Source organism: Nicotiana tabacum, chromosome 11 (genome assembly GCF_000715075.1).
Source record: "Nicotiana tabacum cultivar K326 chromosome 11, ASM71507v2, whole genome shotgun sequence".
Classification (NCBI taxonomy): domain Eukaryota; kingdom Viridiplantae; phylum Streptophyta; class Magnoliopsida; order Solanales; family Solanaceae; genus Nicotiana; species Nicotiana tabacum.
In genome coordinates this window covers 58,625,540-58,637,969 of record NC_134090.1, presented here as the reverse complement: position 1 = coordinate 58,637,969, position 12,430 = coordinate 58,625,540, and the positions used below count along the sequence as shown (strand labels likewise).

At 33.7% G+C, this 12,430-nt stretch overlaps 1 protein-coding gene and 1 long non-coding RNA gene across 2 annotated transcripts; both read left to right on the top strand.

Annotated features, from left to right (window-relative positions):
- The first annotated feature begins 726 nt into the window (after positions 1-726).
- Positions 727-2,416, top strand: LOC107814513 (premnaspirodiene oxygenase-like). The gene is made up of 2 exons (NM_001325925.1): positions 727-1,650; positions 1,796-2,416. The coding sequence occupies exons 1-2, from the start codon at positions 727-729 to the stop codon at positions 2,414-2,416; spliced, it is 1,545 nt and encodes a 514-aa protein (NP_001312854.1).
- Positions 2,417-6,269: 3,853 nt separating this feature from the next.
- LOC107814506 (uncharacterized) lies at positions 6,270-8,547 on the top strand. Its single transcript, XR_001654564.2, has 3 exons — positions 6,270-6,998; positions 7,735-7,904; positions 8,210-8,547. It is a non-coding gene; the product is annotated as an uncharacterized LOC107814506 (long non-coding RNA).
- Positions 8,548-12,430: the final 3,883 nt, after the last annotated feature.

The window sequence follows — 12,430 nt, the reverse complement described above, 5'->3', positions numbered from 1 at the left end:
TCCCCCATTCGCCCATCCAAAATTTAAAAAATAACTAGAAAAGAGTTTAATTTTTACATACTCACATGTAATAATTTTTTGCATTATCAGATTAATTACTTAAAAAATAACTGTAAGAAGTTACTCATAAAAAGTAAGAAAGAATGTAATAACCAATAGAGTGTGTTACTGTATGTATATATGTTCTAGCTAATTAGCAAAAAACCATACATGTGTGCTAGCCAATATAATATATATGAGTCTGTGTATATATTTTAACTAAGCAAATTAAGAAGCATAACATGTGTGCTCGCCAATATAATACACATTAGCCAGTAATATTGCAGGCACATAATTCTTTAGCAGTCAAAATTGCTACAAAGCAGGACAGATTAAATTCCATGGTGGCAACTACACGTACATTTCATTCGTATTTCTAATTCTTTGTTACTACCAAATTTCCGGCCGCCTTAGTTAAGAGTCTTTCTCGTCCGCAGATTACTAGGAATTTGCCAGAACAGAAACAAAATATTCATATTTTGGCTAAAAAATACATCATTATGGTTCTTTTAGTCAGCTCAACTGTTTTGACTGTAAAGAAAAATTAGTTCCACAGAAAAGTAAACAAAGTCTGCTTTGATCAGATGTTGAAAAATATATATCACTATTGTATTTGTATCTGCATATCCCATTTCTTGCTATATAATATGATAAAAGAGTGTATATATATATAATATATATATATATATGCAACTGAGATTTGAAGAATACCAACTAACCAAAATGCAGTTCTTCAGCTTGGTTTCCATTTTCCTATTTCTATCTTTCCTCTTTTTGTTAAGGATATGGAAGAACTCCAATAGCCAAAGCAAAAAGTTGCCACCAGGTCCATGGAAACTACCAATACTAGGAAGTATGCTTCATATGGTTGGTGGACTACCACACCATGTCCTTAGAGATTTAGCCAAAAAATATGGACCACTTATGCACCTTCAATTAGGTGAAGTTTCTGCGGTTGTGGTTACTTCTCCTGATACGGCAAAAGAAGTATTAAAAACTCATGACATCGCTTTTGCGTCTAGGCCTAGCCTTTTGGCCCCGGAGATTGTCTGTTACAATAGGTCTGATCTAGCCTTTTGCCCCTATGGCGACTATTGGAGACAAATGCGTAAAATATGTGTCTTGGAAGTGCTCAGTGCCAAGAATGTTCGGACATTTAGCTCTATTAGGCGGAATGAAGTTCTTCGTCTCATTAATTTTATCCGGTCATCTTCTGGTGAACCTATTAATGTTACGGAAAGGATCTTTTTGTTCACAAGCTCCATGACATGTAGATCAGCGTTTGGGCAAGTGTTCAAAGAGCAAGACAAATTTATACAACTAATTAAAGAAGTGATACTCTTAGCAGGAGGGTTTGATGTGGCTGACATATTCCCTTCACTGAAGTTTCTTCATGTGCTCAGTGGAATGAAGGGTAAGATTATGAATGCACACCATAAGGTAGATGCCATTGTTGAGAATGTCATCAATGAGCACAAGAAAAATCTTGCAATTGGGAAAACTAATGGAGCGTTAGGAGGTGAAGATTTAATTGATGTTCTTCTAAGACTTATGAATGATGGAGGCCTTCAATTTCCTATCACCAACGACAACATCAAAGCTATAATTTTTGTAAGTACTGAACATTACAGTTCTATCCTTATTCTTATTTAAGTATACATTAGATTACATTTCAAATTGGATGAGTGAAAAAAGTTATAAAAGGCAAATAGCACGTGCAATATAAATTAATATCGTAGCTTGGCCATAAATGCAGGACATGTTTGCTGCCGGGACAGAGACTTCATCGTCAACAATTGTGTGGGCTATGGTAGAAATGGTGAAAAATCCAGCCGTATTCGCGAAAGCTCAAGCAGAAGTAAGAGAAGCATTTAGAGGAAAAGAAACTTTCGATGAAAATGATGTGGAGGAGCTAAACTACCTAAAGTTAGTAATAAAAGAAACTCTAAGACTTCATCCACCGGTTCCACTTTTGCTCCCAAGAGAATGTAGGGAAGAGACAAATATAAACGGCTACACTATTCCTGTAAAGACCAAAGTCATGGTTAATGTTTGGGCTTTGGGAAGAGATCCAAAATATTGGAATGACGCAGAAACTTTTATGCCAGAGAGATTTGAGCAGTGCTCTAAGGATTTTGTTGGTAATAATTTTGAATATCTTCCATTTGGTGGCGGAAGGAGGATTTGTCCTGGGATTTCGTTTGGCTTAGCTAATGCTTATTTGCCATTGGCTCAATTACTATATCACTTCGATTGGAAACTCCCTGCTGGAATCGAACCAAGCGACTTGGACTTGACTGAGTTGGTTGGAGTAACTGCCGCTAGAAAAAGTGACCTTTACTTGGTTGCGACTCCTTATCAACCTCCTCAAAAGTGATTTAATGGTTTCAAGTTTTTATTTCCTAGCAAACCCCACTATTGTCCTATCTTTCTTTTGGTGTTTTCGGTTTTATCTACTCTAATACATGCATCTTTTACCATATAGGAATGTACCATGTTGTCGAATAACATTTTCTATTTATCTTAAATTTTGGAATAATGATGTGCAAGTGGTGGCATTCAACTTATTTCATTTCCATATCCCATATATATATATATATATATATATATATATATATATATATATATATATATATATATATATATATATATATATATATGTATATATATATATATATATATATGTATTTAACTAAAATAGTCAAATATAGAATAAAGTTACCATATACTATTGACATTTATTAAATACAACTTGATTATTTTCCTTGTTAAAATTGATATTTTTGAAAAAGATGTTCGTATAATTTACAATGCAATAGAAAAATTTATCTACCATAGCATCTCATTGTATCACGTGCAAAAAAAGTGATATAACAAACACATTTGGTTAGTATTTTTTTCATAGCTCAAGCTCATGTCAAGAATTGTCTATTTTGGGCTATATAATACACAAATTTGTTCCTTAGGTTATATCATATTAAATCCAAGAAAATTATGTCGGATGGACCTTTTCAAAACTACCATTTTTATTGACCTCGTTAACTTTTTTTTTTTTTTTTTGGGTAAAATAGCACTACACCAGTATTTTAAAGTCCACTACAAGAATTTTGAAGCACCATGCTAGAATTTTCAGTTCTGATAGCATGCTTCAGATTTCTAGCAAAGTACTCAAAATTCTGGTAGGATGCTTAATAATTTTGGTATGGTGCTTCAAAATTCTAATTGCGTGCCTCAAATTCTGGCAGTACGCTTTAAAATTTGACAGCGACTTCAAAATTCCGATTGTGTGCTTTAAAAATTTAGCTTTTAAAATTGTAGCATTGTGCTCCAAAATTCTAGCAGCGTGCTTTAAAAATCTGACAACATGCTTTAAAATTCTGGCAACGTGCTTTAAAATTCTGACAGCGATATTATTTTTCTAAATTTTTTCGCAGCGAAAACAAAATGTAACGGTAGCACTAAATGATCCTATATATTTATGCAAATCTCCCAAACCCAAATAGTGAGTATACTATTTCAAATTGTGATTTGTCTTAGATTATACTTTACTTTTCCCTACCTTTTTCAATGGAGGATTTGCTTAAGGTGTCATATGCATTCCTTCGTTGGAATCTTACCAGCCTAGTTGCATGTCAGTCTTCTCTTTAATGCACCCTCATCAGCCCTCTATCATACCTGTCACATATATCCACTCGTAGTCACACTGTAGGAGTCCAATTCTGATATGAATAATTAACTTAATAGCCGCATGTCCAATTGTTTAAACTAAAACTAGCCGACATATGTATAATATATACAATTCATATATATATATAAATAAGTATATCTATGTATACCGACTAGAAAATTAAATAGTAAATCAAAACAGTTATTTGTGTAAAGATTCCTTCTGATTGTATGTTTGTCACAATTCAAGCCCATTGCAAGCATTGTCTAATTTGGCCTAGCAAACCTCACGAAATTATCCCTTTGGGCTAATACATAATATAGATTCCAAGAACACACATATCATGAGAACTTGTGCTCTTCTTTTAGGGGAAGTTTGACTAAGTAAAAATTGCACGAGGCTTTTTATTTAATCGCCCCCATTTAATCTATACTTATATTTTTAAAATTCTTTAATTTATACCCTAATTTTGACAACTTCAGCCTCCTCTTCTTCCTACTGACTATGTGCTCCTTTCTTCCTCCTCTTCTTTTCCTCTTCTCCTTTTTCTCTCTCAAACACATGACACTCGCATTACATGGAACATAAACATTCTGAAGATGATTTCTCTTAGTACAGCAAATACAAAACAAACCTATAAATTAAAAATATCGTTATCATAGTAATATCACCAGAAATTAGAAAACTCTACCTTGGGAAATAACAATATGAATAAAAACAACAAAATATTGTTGAAGGCACATAGCAACGCGCCCTATTTACAGGCACATTATACGGTACAATGCTACTGGTAAAGGTTCATTTTGAATTGCACCAATTATGTCCTGAAGCTTTGAATTACCATCCACTTTACACATAGTATTAACAATAGATCAGGATTTGGTCGTCATGGGATGATGAAGGCATCAAATCATAAACTTCAACTCCTAGAATGCTGAAGTTCAGCAAATACAAAATAAACTTCAGCTTCTAAAATGTTAAGTTCAGCAATTACAAAACAAAGTTCAGCTCATAAAATGCTGAAGTTTAGCAAATACAAAACAAACTCCAGCTCCTAGAAAGCTGAAGTTCAGCAATTACAAAACAAACTTCAGCTCCTAGAATGCTGAAGTTCAGCAATTACAAAACAAAAGCTTCACCCAAAACATGTTGTGGTTTTATTGAACTGAAGTTTGCCATTACACTATGAAACTGAAGTTTGCGTGATTGCCTTTGCAAGTCATGCCAAACTTCAGGCAAAAATATCTGAAGTTTTGCTTTGATAAGGCTACACTTCAGACAAAAAATTCTGAAGTTCAAACTTCAGACATAAATTTTTGCTACTTCAGGCTCGTATGTCTGAAGTTACCCGAAAAGTAGGTACGCTTGCAATTTTTAGTGCAAAGCGAATATAAGTTAAAAGGTGACCCAAAAACTGGATGTAGATGCAAATTCCCCGGAAAAAAATTACCTGCCCCTACCCATTCTTTTATCACCCAGCCAAGTGAAGCCAATTCAAGCTACTATAAACCAAGCCAATTCAAGCCAAATTAAGCTAAGTTAAGCCAAGCCAGTGAGTAGGTAGGGGTAATTAGTTTTAATTGGGTGGGTATATATTGTAATTACTTTTCAAATGGCTAGAAAATGATAATTAATTTAAGTTCAATGGGTATTTTGCATAAATTGTTCTTTCTTTATGGCATTTCACTTTCCTCTCCTTTTAATTTTCAATGAGAGACTTGTCTAAAGTATCATATGCATCCTTCTTCAGAAGCTTGCAATCCACGAAACTTGTCATTCAATACTTCTCCTTGACTTGTTCCCGTCAACCCAAAATCTATTATGCAAGTCTAATAATTGTCAAAGTTTAAAGATAAACATTGAACAAGAGTTGAACGGTGTTTAAATTGCAGGGAGATCATATGATTGCATCACATATTTTCTATTTGGAATTTTTAAAACACCGTCAAAGTATTAGAGTTATCGCTGAAAGATCCATTATACTTCAAATACAACCTAATGATTCACGCTGCACTCTTAAAAATAAAAATAATAATCAAAACAACCAATTTGTCAAAAAGCTTGATGAAGATGTAGATAATCGACATGATTTGACCTTGTGAAAAATAAAATAACAGCATTATTGATCATGTTGTTTACACTATATAGATTTATTAATTTTAATTTATACTTGTTTTAACATGTTATACTTGATTGGACCATAGGATTACTATTAAGTCAAAAGGAGTTGCAATGACTAATGAGCTCTCAAATTCTTTTAAAATTATTAGGGCTTTTTTTTTAAATGATTAGGTTTATCATTACTATTTCATGATGGACCCATTTTCAGTAATCAAGAAGAAAAGTTTGTGGATTTCGAATACAATATGATTATAACGATATTAAACAAATACTAATGACATGCGGTGAATATGTGAATATCTAATAGTGAAACTAGCTAGCTAGTTTGAGTATTGACTCAATATTATTAATTACATTGATTCTTTTGTTTAACCAATCAATTCACTTTTTTCATCTCTATATATAAAGTAGGAAAATGAGGGAGTGACTTGGCACGCCTAGAATACTATTTATCTTTTTTGTCATTTTTTTTGCCTTTTTCCCTAAATTTTTTCATTAAACTTAATACTCCTGTGAAAGTCCAAAAGTCACGACTAATTAAAACCAACGTTGCCTTCAATATGGACAACCGAAAAGCCTCATTATTTCTTCATAATTCACGCGGAAATCCACGGGTTATGAAATTTCAGGTTTGATTGTCAGTTGTAGGAGCAAATCTTTACAGCGTAACAAATGATGAGTCCAAGCAGATATACCGCTGAAGCTTCTCACCTTCTCCTTTTCATCTTACTTTCGTACAAACTTTTGAGATTAATTAGGGCTCTTTAGCCAATGTTGCATATTGGTTGAAAGTCTTGCACGATAGTTTGCTTTTTATTGCATTTTGCGTTGCTAAATTTTGCAAATATTTTAAATTATTAGAAGTAGAGTTTCCTACAAAATTATCATGATAGGAACTACTCAATTACTTCCCTGATTCTATACAACCATGTTCCTTTTCCCATTAAATTCCATCACTTGGTTGATTTATTTTTATTACTGTAAGTATCATAGATGGCAAAGGAATTCTTGAGGAGAAATAACTGATTCCCCCAACACAGAAGAGAGGCAGACCCTCCAAAGGTCACAGGCAGTAAAATAACTCGCCAGTGCCAAAAATTCAAAGGAAGATCGAGTGCTGACGAGTGAGATTTGGCTCTCATAACGATTAAAATAATGTCAAGAAAAACAGGTTCATTTCTATATTACTCTAATTTCATACTCGGGTATGATTTTGTATATTCTCAATTTCCTCTGGTGTGCCTGTATAGTGACGTCCATTATTTTCTTTTTCTCTTTGATTTATTTGAGGAGGAGCTAATAAAGGAAAACATATTTTTTGGTATTTGTTTGTCAAACTTAAGAGGAGAAGTATGTTAATTTTACAGAATTAATCATAGGAGTAAGAATGGAGTTTCGACTGGCATGAAAATGGGTGTTATTTAAAAAGAAGAGTAATTTTTTTATAATTTTCTTTTTGTATTTGCTGATCATTTTGTTGAAAAAAATGATGTGCTGAATAGGGAAAAAAATAAAAAAGGAAAACATAAGAATAGATAACTGAGAAAAACAGAGATGAAACAAAAAGGGAAAAGAAGATGGATGTGTGGCCGATTGTCCATTTGCTTCTGCTTTCCATTGTTTTAAAAGTAATAAAAGTAGGAGAAATTTTATACTATCTTTTGTGGGTAAAAGATCAAATATATAAAAGTTAATTCAAACACCAATACTTGCATCTTTCAAATTTGAGACTACATTGTTTTGAACCAAATCTAATATATGACGACTGGCGTAATACCATATATATGTAGATGAACATTCGAAAAGGAGTAATTGCTAAAGGAGATAAGCATATATGAAAAAGCAAAAAGTTAATAAGATTATGCTTGGTGGATTATATTTTTTTCCCTTCTAATTTCTTTTAACAGGGTCAAATTGGATGATCAATTTATTTAGCCAAGATTTGAAGAGAGGTACTTCAAATTTTACTTGGAGTTATCAACAACAAGACACAAGAGACACACAAGACCTTTTATATAGCAACTTGCTTCCAGTTTCGGATGCCTGCACCAAAAGCATCTAAACGATTAGAATGCAGGTGCATTCCAGAAAAACTATTTCACCCTTGCATTTGATGTGCATATTACACATTGTTTTTGGTTCTATACATATTTTACGTTTTGATAGAGTCTTTCCTTAATTGGACATGATGAGAACTCTTTCATGTTTCCTTTTCCCTGTCTTATTAATCTTGATAAATATTCTATATTCGGTATTGAGTTAAAGAAGATCTTTTGGCATTATGGTTATTGATTGGAAGATGGACATAGAGCATATTTATATTGCAGTCCTGGGTGTCTGATACTGTAGCTTTGCAATAATACATGTATGATGTTTGTATAGGGTTGCATAACACTCTAGAGCGACAACAAATTATTCAAATGTGAGGGATCGGCAAAATGAGGAAGAGTCCTACAAAAAGATTGCAGAAGATTATGAAAGATTTTCATACAGTGTGACAAGGAATAAAGGTCTTGTAGATTTTATCCAAAAAATACTCATATATTACCATCTGAAGCAAACTCAATAGTACTACGATGAAAAAATATTATGTGAAAAGCTTATAAGCATCACATAGTTTAAGCAAAACTATATCCTTCTTCTTCTTTTTTTTTTATAAGTGAATGCATATCGTTATTTATTTAACACTCGAACAGAATATGCAATATTCATGATTTCTATTTACAGTAATCATTAATTCTATTGGCAAAGTGGGGAATTAATCATTTATATTGCTCTAAAAATGCATAACCTCCAATTAGTCATTTATATTAGAAAGAAGTTTAGAGATCATATCATGTTACAGACAAGTACTAAGATATCATCTATGATTATACATAATATTTCAGTGTCTTCCTCAATTAATCATGGTACCAGAGTTTTCATGATGTTAGATGATAAACTTAGCTCTCAATTTCAAATTCCCTATTTTATCTTTTTGCTGAATTTTATTTCTTCTCTCTAGATTATACTTACAAAAAGTTATTTATAAATTCAATGATGTTTTTAACGACCGCGCGAAGTGCGTGCAATTTGACTAGCTTATAAAATAAAGCCAGGGATGTGATTTGAGAAAATTCAAGTGGTTTATGAAATTCCCACGAAAATGACTTAAAGCGAACAACTTAATTTCACACTCCGAATATTCTAATCTAGACTCAATTATAATGCTATATAGCCGAAGGAAAACACAATTAAGAACACACAGTAATCCAGGATTTTTCATTGATTTATTTCACTACTCACATGCATATAAACACAGATTGTAATGAAAAGTTCACCGTCTATGATCATATTTGAGTTACAGAATGAAAAAATTCGCTCGAACAAATATTCTTAGGAATATTCCACATAAGTTTTTCACCAAATCGAAGAGAGTTTTTTTAGACGCTAGAGAAAGAAGAGAAGAAGCGTACCATTAATTGATAACGTAGTGTACATGATAAATAACATGTTATAACAAAACAAACTACACTAAAGTATAGTTTATTTTAGACCTTCTATCTATATAACAACTTTTATAGGATAGAAATTTCAACAAAATTTCAGATATTGCAAATTGCTATAACCCTTGATCTTGTTAGGTGCACTACAAGAATATTGGCCAATAGCGAGGGGAAATTTTGTCGTTAAAAGTCCAAATTTGGTCCCTATAAGTCAATAACAACCGACAAAAATTCGGTCGTCACCGGTCGTTAAAAGTCCCGACGTTAAAAGTTCACGATCGACTTTCAATACGGTCGTTAATGACCCTTTAGTGACAACATAATTTCCGATCATTATACATTATTTTTAGCGATGCAATTTTCCCTCGCTAATTTGTCATCCAGTTGTTAAAAGTCTTCAATTACAACAGCTAATTTGGTACTTACAAGTGCTTTTAGCGACCAAAAGTCCTTTCGTTAATTGTATAATTACATTTAACAGGCAAATTTCTCTTCGCTAATACTTAATAAACTATTTGAGAAACCTGTTGTTAAGAGTTATGATGACCACATACTCTTTGCTAATGTGAAATTTTAATAAATACAATTACAAAAATTTACATTTCACCAATAGTAATACTATTTTATATGCTTTCATACTCACACCAGAAACATTTAAAAATAAACCAAATAATTGATATTTGTAAATACAAAGAACTAAGCATCACATTACCAGAAAGCAATCCAAATAGTATAACATTATTTTTAACAATTCCTAAAAAGAGAAAAAATAAAATTACATCATATGTACATAGGACAGTGCCTTCAAACCATCCCTAACATAACTGTCACGACCCGGATTTTCTATCCTCGGGAGTCGTGATGGCGCCTACTCGTGAAAGCTAGGCGAGCCGAGCATTACATATTTTATTACCCTTTTGCCTTAACTTTTTAACAATTTCAAATTAACATGTGATCAATAGCAGAATAATAATAAATAAAGAAATGCGGAAGATGAAATCTAATAAATTAACTTAATACGAATACGAATCCATAATAAATATTCACCTAGAACTGGTGTCACAATCTCACGGACCATCTAGGATTACTACAAATAAGGTCTGAACAAAGAAAGTACATGTTTGTCTCTAAAATAGAAAAGAACATAAAGCAACAAAGATATGAAGGGGACGTTAGGGCTTGCGGACGCCTGCAGGACTACCTCGGGTCTCCAATGGACTGAAGGCAGCAACCCCTAGCTAAGGTCTGAATGCTCCAGTACCGGGATCTGCACAAAAGAGTGCAGAGTGTTTTATCAGCACAACCAACCCCATGTGCTGGTAAGTGTCGAGCCTAACCTCGGCGAAGTAGTGATAAGGCTAGGACAAGACTACCAATTAAACCTGTGCAGTTAAATCATATATTGTAAATAATGATAATAGAAACTAGCAGTTAAAGATGGGGAATGGGGAACATGTTGCGGGGAATATCAAGTTCTAACGGAATTTCAATATAGAAGCTTAAAGAATGCCATAATTTTATATCAGCAAGAATAAGGAAATCAGTAACGTATCAATATTCACTTTTATTCTTTCTTGTTGCGGCGTGCAACCCGATCCCAATTGTCACACCTCCTTTTCACTGTTGAATACTCTAAGTCGTCTGTTAAAATTCATCACTCTGCAATTTTCCTTCAAACTCTAAGCTCCCAACCATGGCTGCTCGTACCAGCCTTCTTCTTCGTCGACAACCACTCCCTCTATGGCTAACCCTTCCGCCACCAAAACCACCGTCGACCCTACTGTCCAAACGCCATAACAACCGCGAAACCACCAATCCGGACTCCCTCACGTCCAAACACCACCACCCAAACACCTGTCTGACTCCCTCACGACCATTCCTCCTCCTCCTAGCTCCATAAACCAGTCGTAAAACCAGCTCCAGTTGCACGAAAATGGTGGCTCAAACCCCGTCGCGCTTCATCTTCCTCACCATCTTTCCCAAAACGATCCCTCCTTCCACATCAAGCAGCAGCAACTGCTGCTGCGTTGTCCAATCTCAGTCACGTCCAAACAACCCCATCGCCATAACCAGCTCCGGTCGTCCACCTCCAAATAGACCTCGTCGCCATCGCTGCCTCGTCGCTGCTACTGCTCCGGAACCTCCACTGTTTCAGCAGCGATGATCAACCACCACTGTTTCAGCAGCGTTGATGAACTACTACTGTAACTGTTGCTTCATCTTCTCCACGCTGCTGCGTCGACTGCTCACACTGCTGCGTCGACTGTTGATGCTGCGTCGGTTGCTACTTTCGGTGTCAACTTCTTAAAGTCGAGTTCGTCGTTGAGTTAGTCGTTGAGTCCGGACAGATTTTTTTTTCCCATTTGAGGTTCGTCGAAAAAGTCCATACAATCGAATTTGTCGTTGTTCATCTCCGGTTAGTAGTTTTTGAGTTTTATTTTGTCGGTATTTTGTTTTGATATTTTCGAATCTAAAATCGGCAAATGTTTGTTTTGTTCATGTCTATGGTTAGATATTTGATTTTTGGTTTTATTCATGTTCATATGTTTTGTTAAATTAATTTTCAGATTTCAAAATGGAAGTTTAATTAGTTGTTTTCATGTTTATTTCATGTTTGTATTATTGTTTAGGTAAATATTTGTTAGTTTAATGTTTGTTAGATTCAAATTGAAATTTAATTCAATTTGTTTCATGTTGTTATGTATTTTCCAGAAATTATTAATGTTGTTTGAGTCATGTGAATCTGTCATGTTTTGTTGCTTAAAAAATAGATTTAGTTCATGTTCATCTTTGTTTGAAGTTCATGTTTAAATCCAGTGATTTAATGTGAGTTTATGTTTGTTTTTGATTGTTTGATTTAATTTGAATCATATATTTTTGTTAATATTGTTGTATCTTTGCTCATCCATTTTGGTCTAAATTAACCAGGATTGGTTCCCGATATGGTTAATTCATTCCATTAATTTTGAGTTGTGTTGTTCATCGTGTTCATATGATTTGTTGTTGAAGATTGTTGAGAAATTGGTCATCTTAGCTATATTTTGGTTAAGTTATGATTAATTGAGTGTTTAGAGCTGATGGGGTAATTTGGTAAATTGCATTGCATTCGGGGGTAGAG

What these genes read in the sequence shown, in the direction of transcription:
- LOC107814513 (NM_001325925.1), top strand. Translation starts at nt 727, where the DNA reads ATGCAACTGAGATTTGAAGAATACCAACTAACCAAAATGCAGTTCTTC. An exon ending in ACATCAAAGCTATAATTTTT is followed by an intron (nt 1,651 to 1,795) that starts GTAAGTACTGAA and finishes CCATAAATGCAG; the next exon opens with GACATGTTTGCTGCCGGGAC.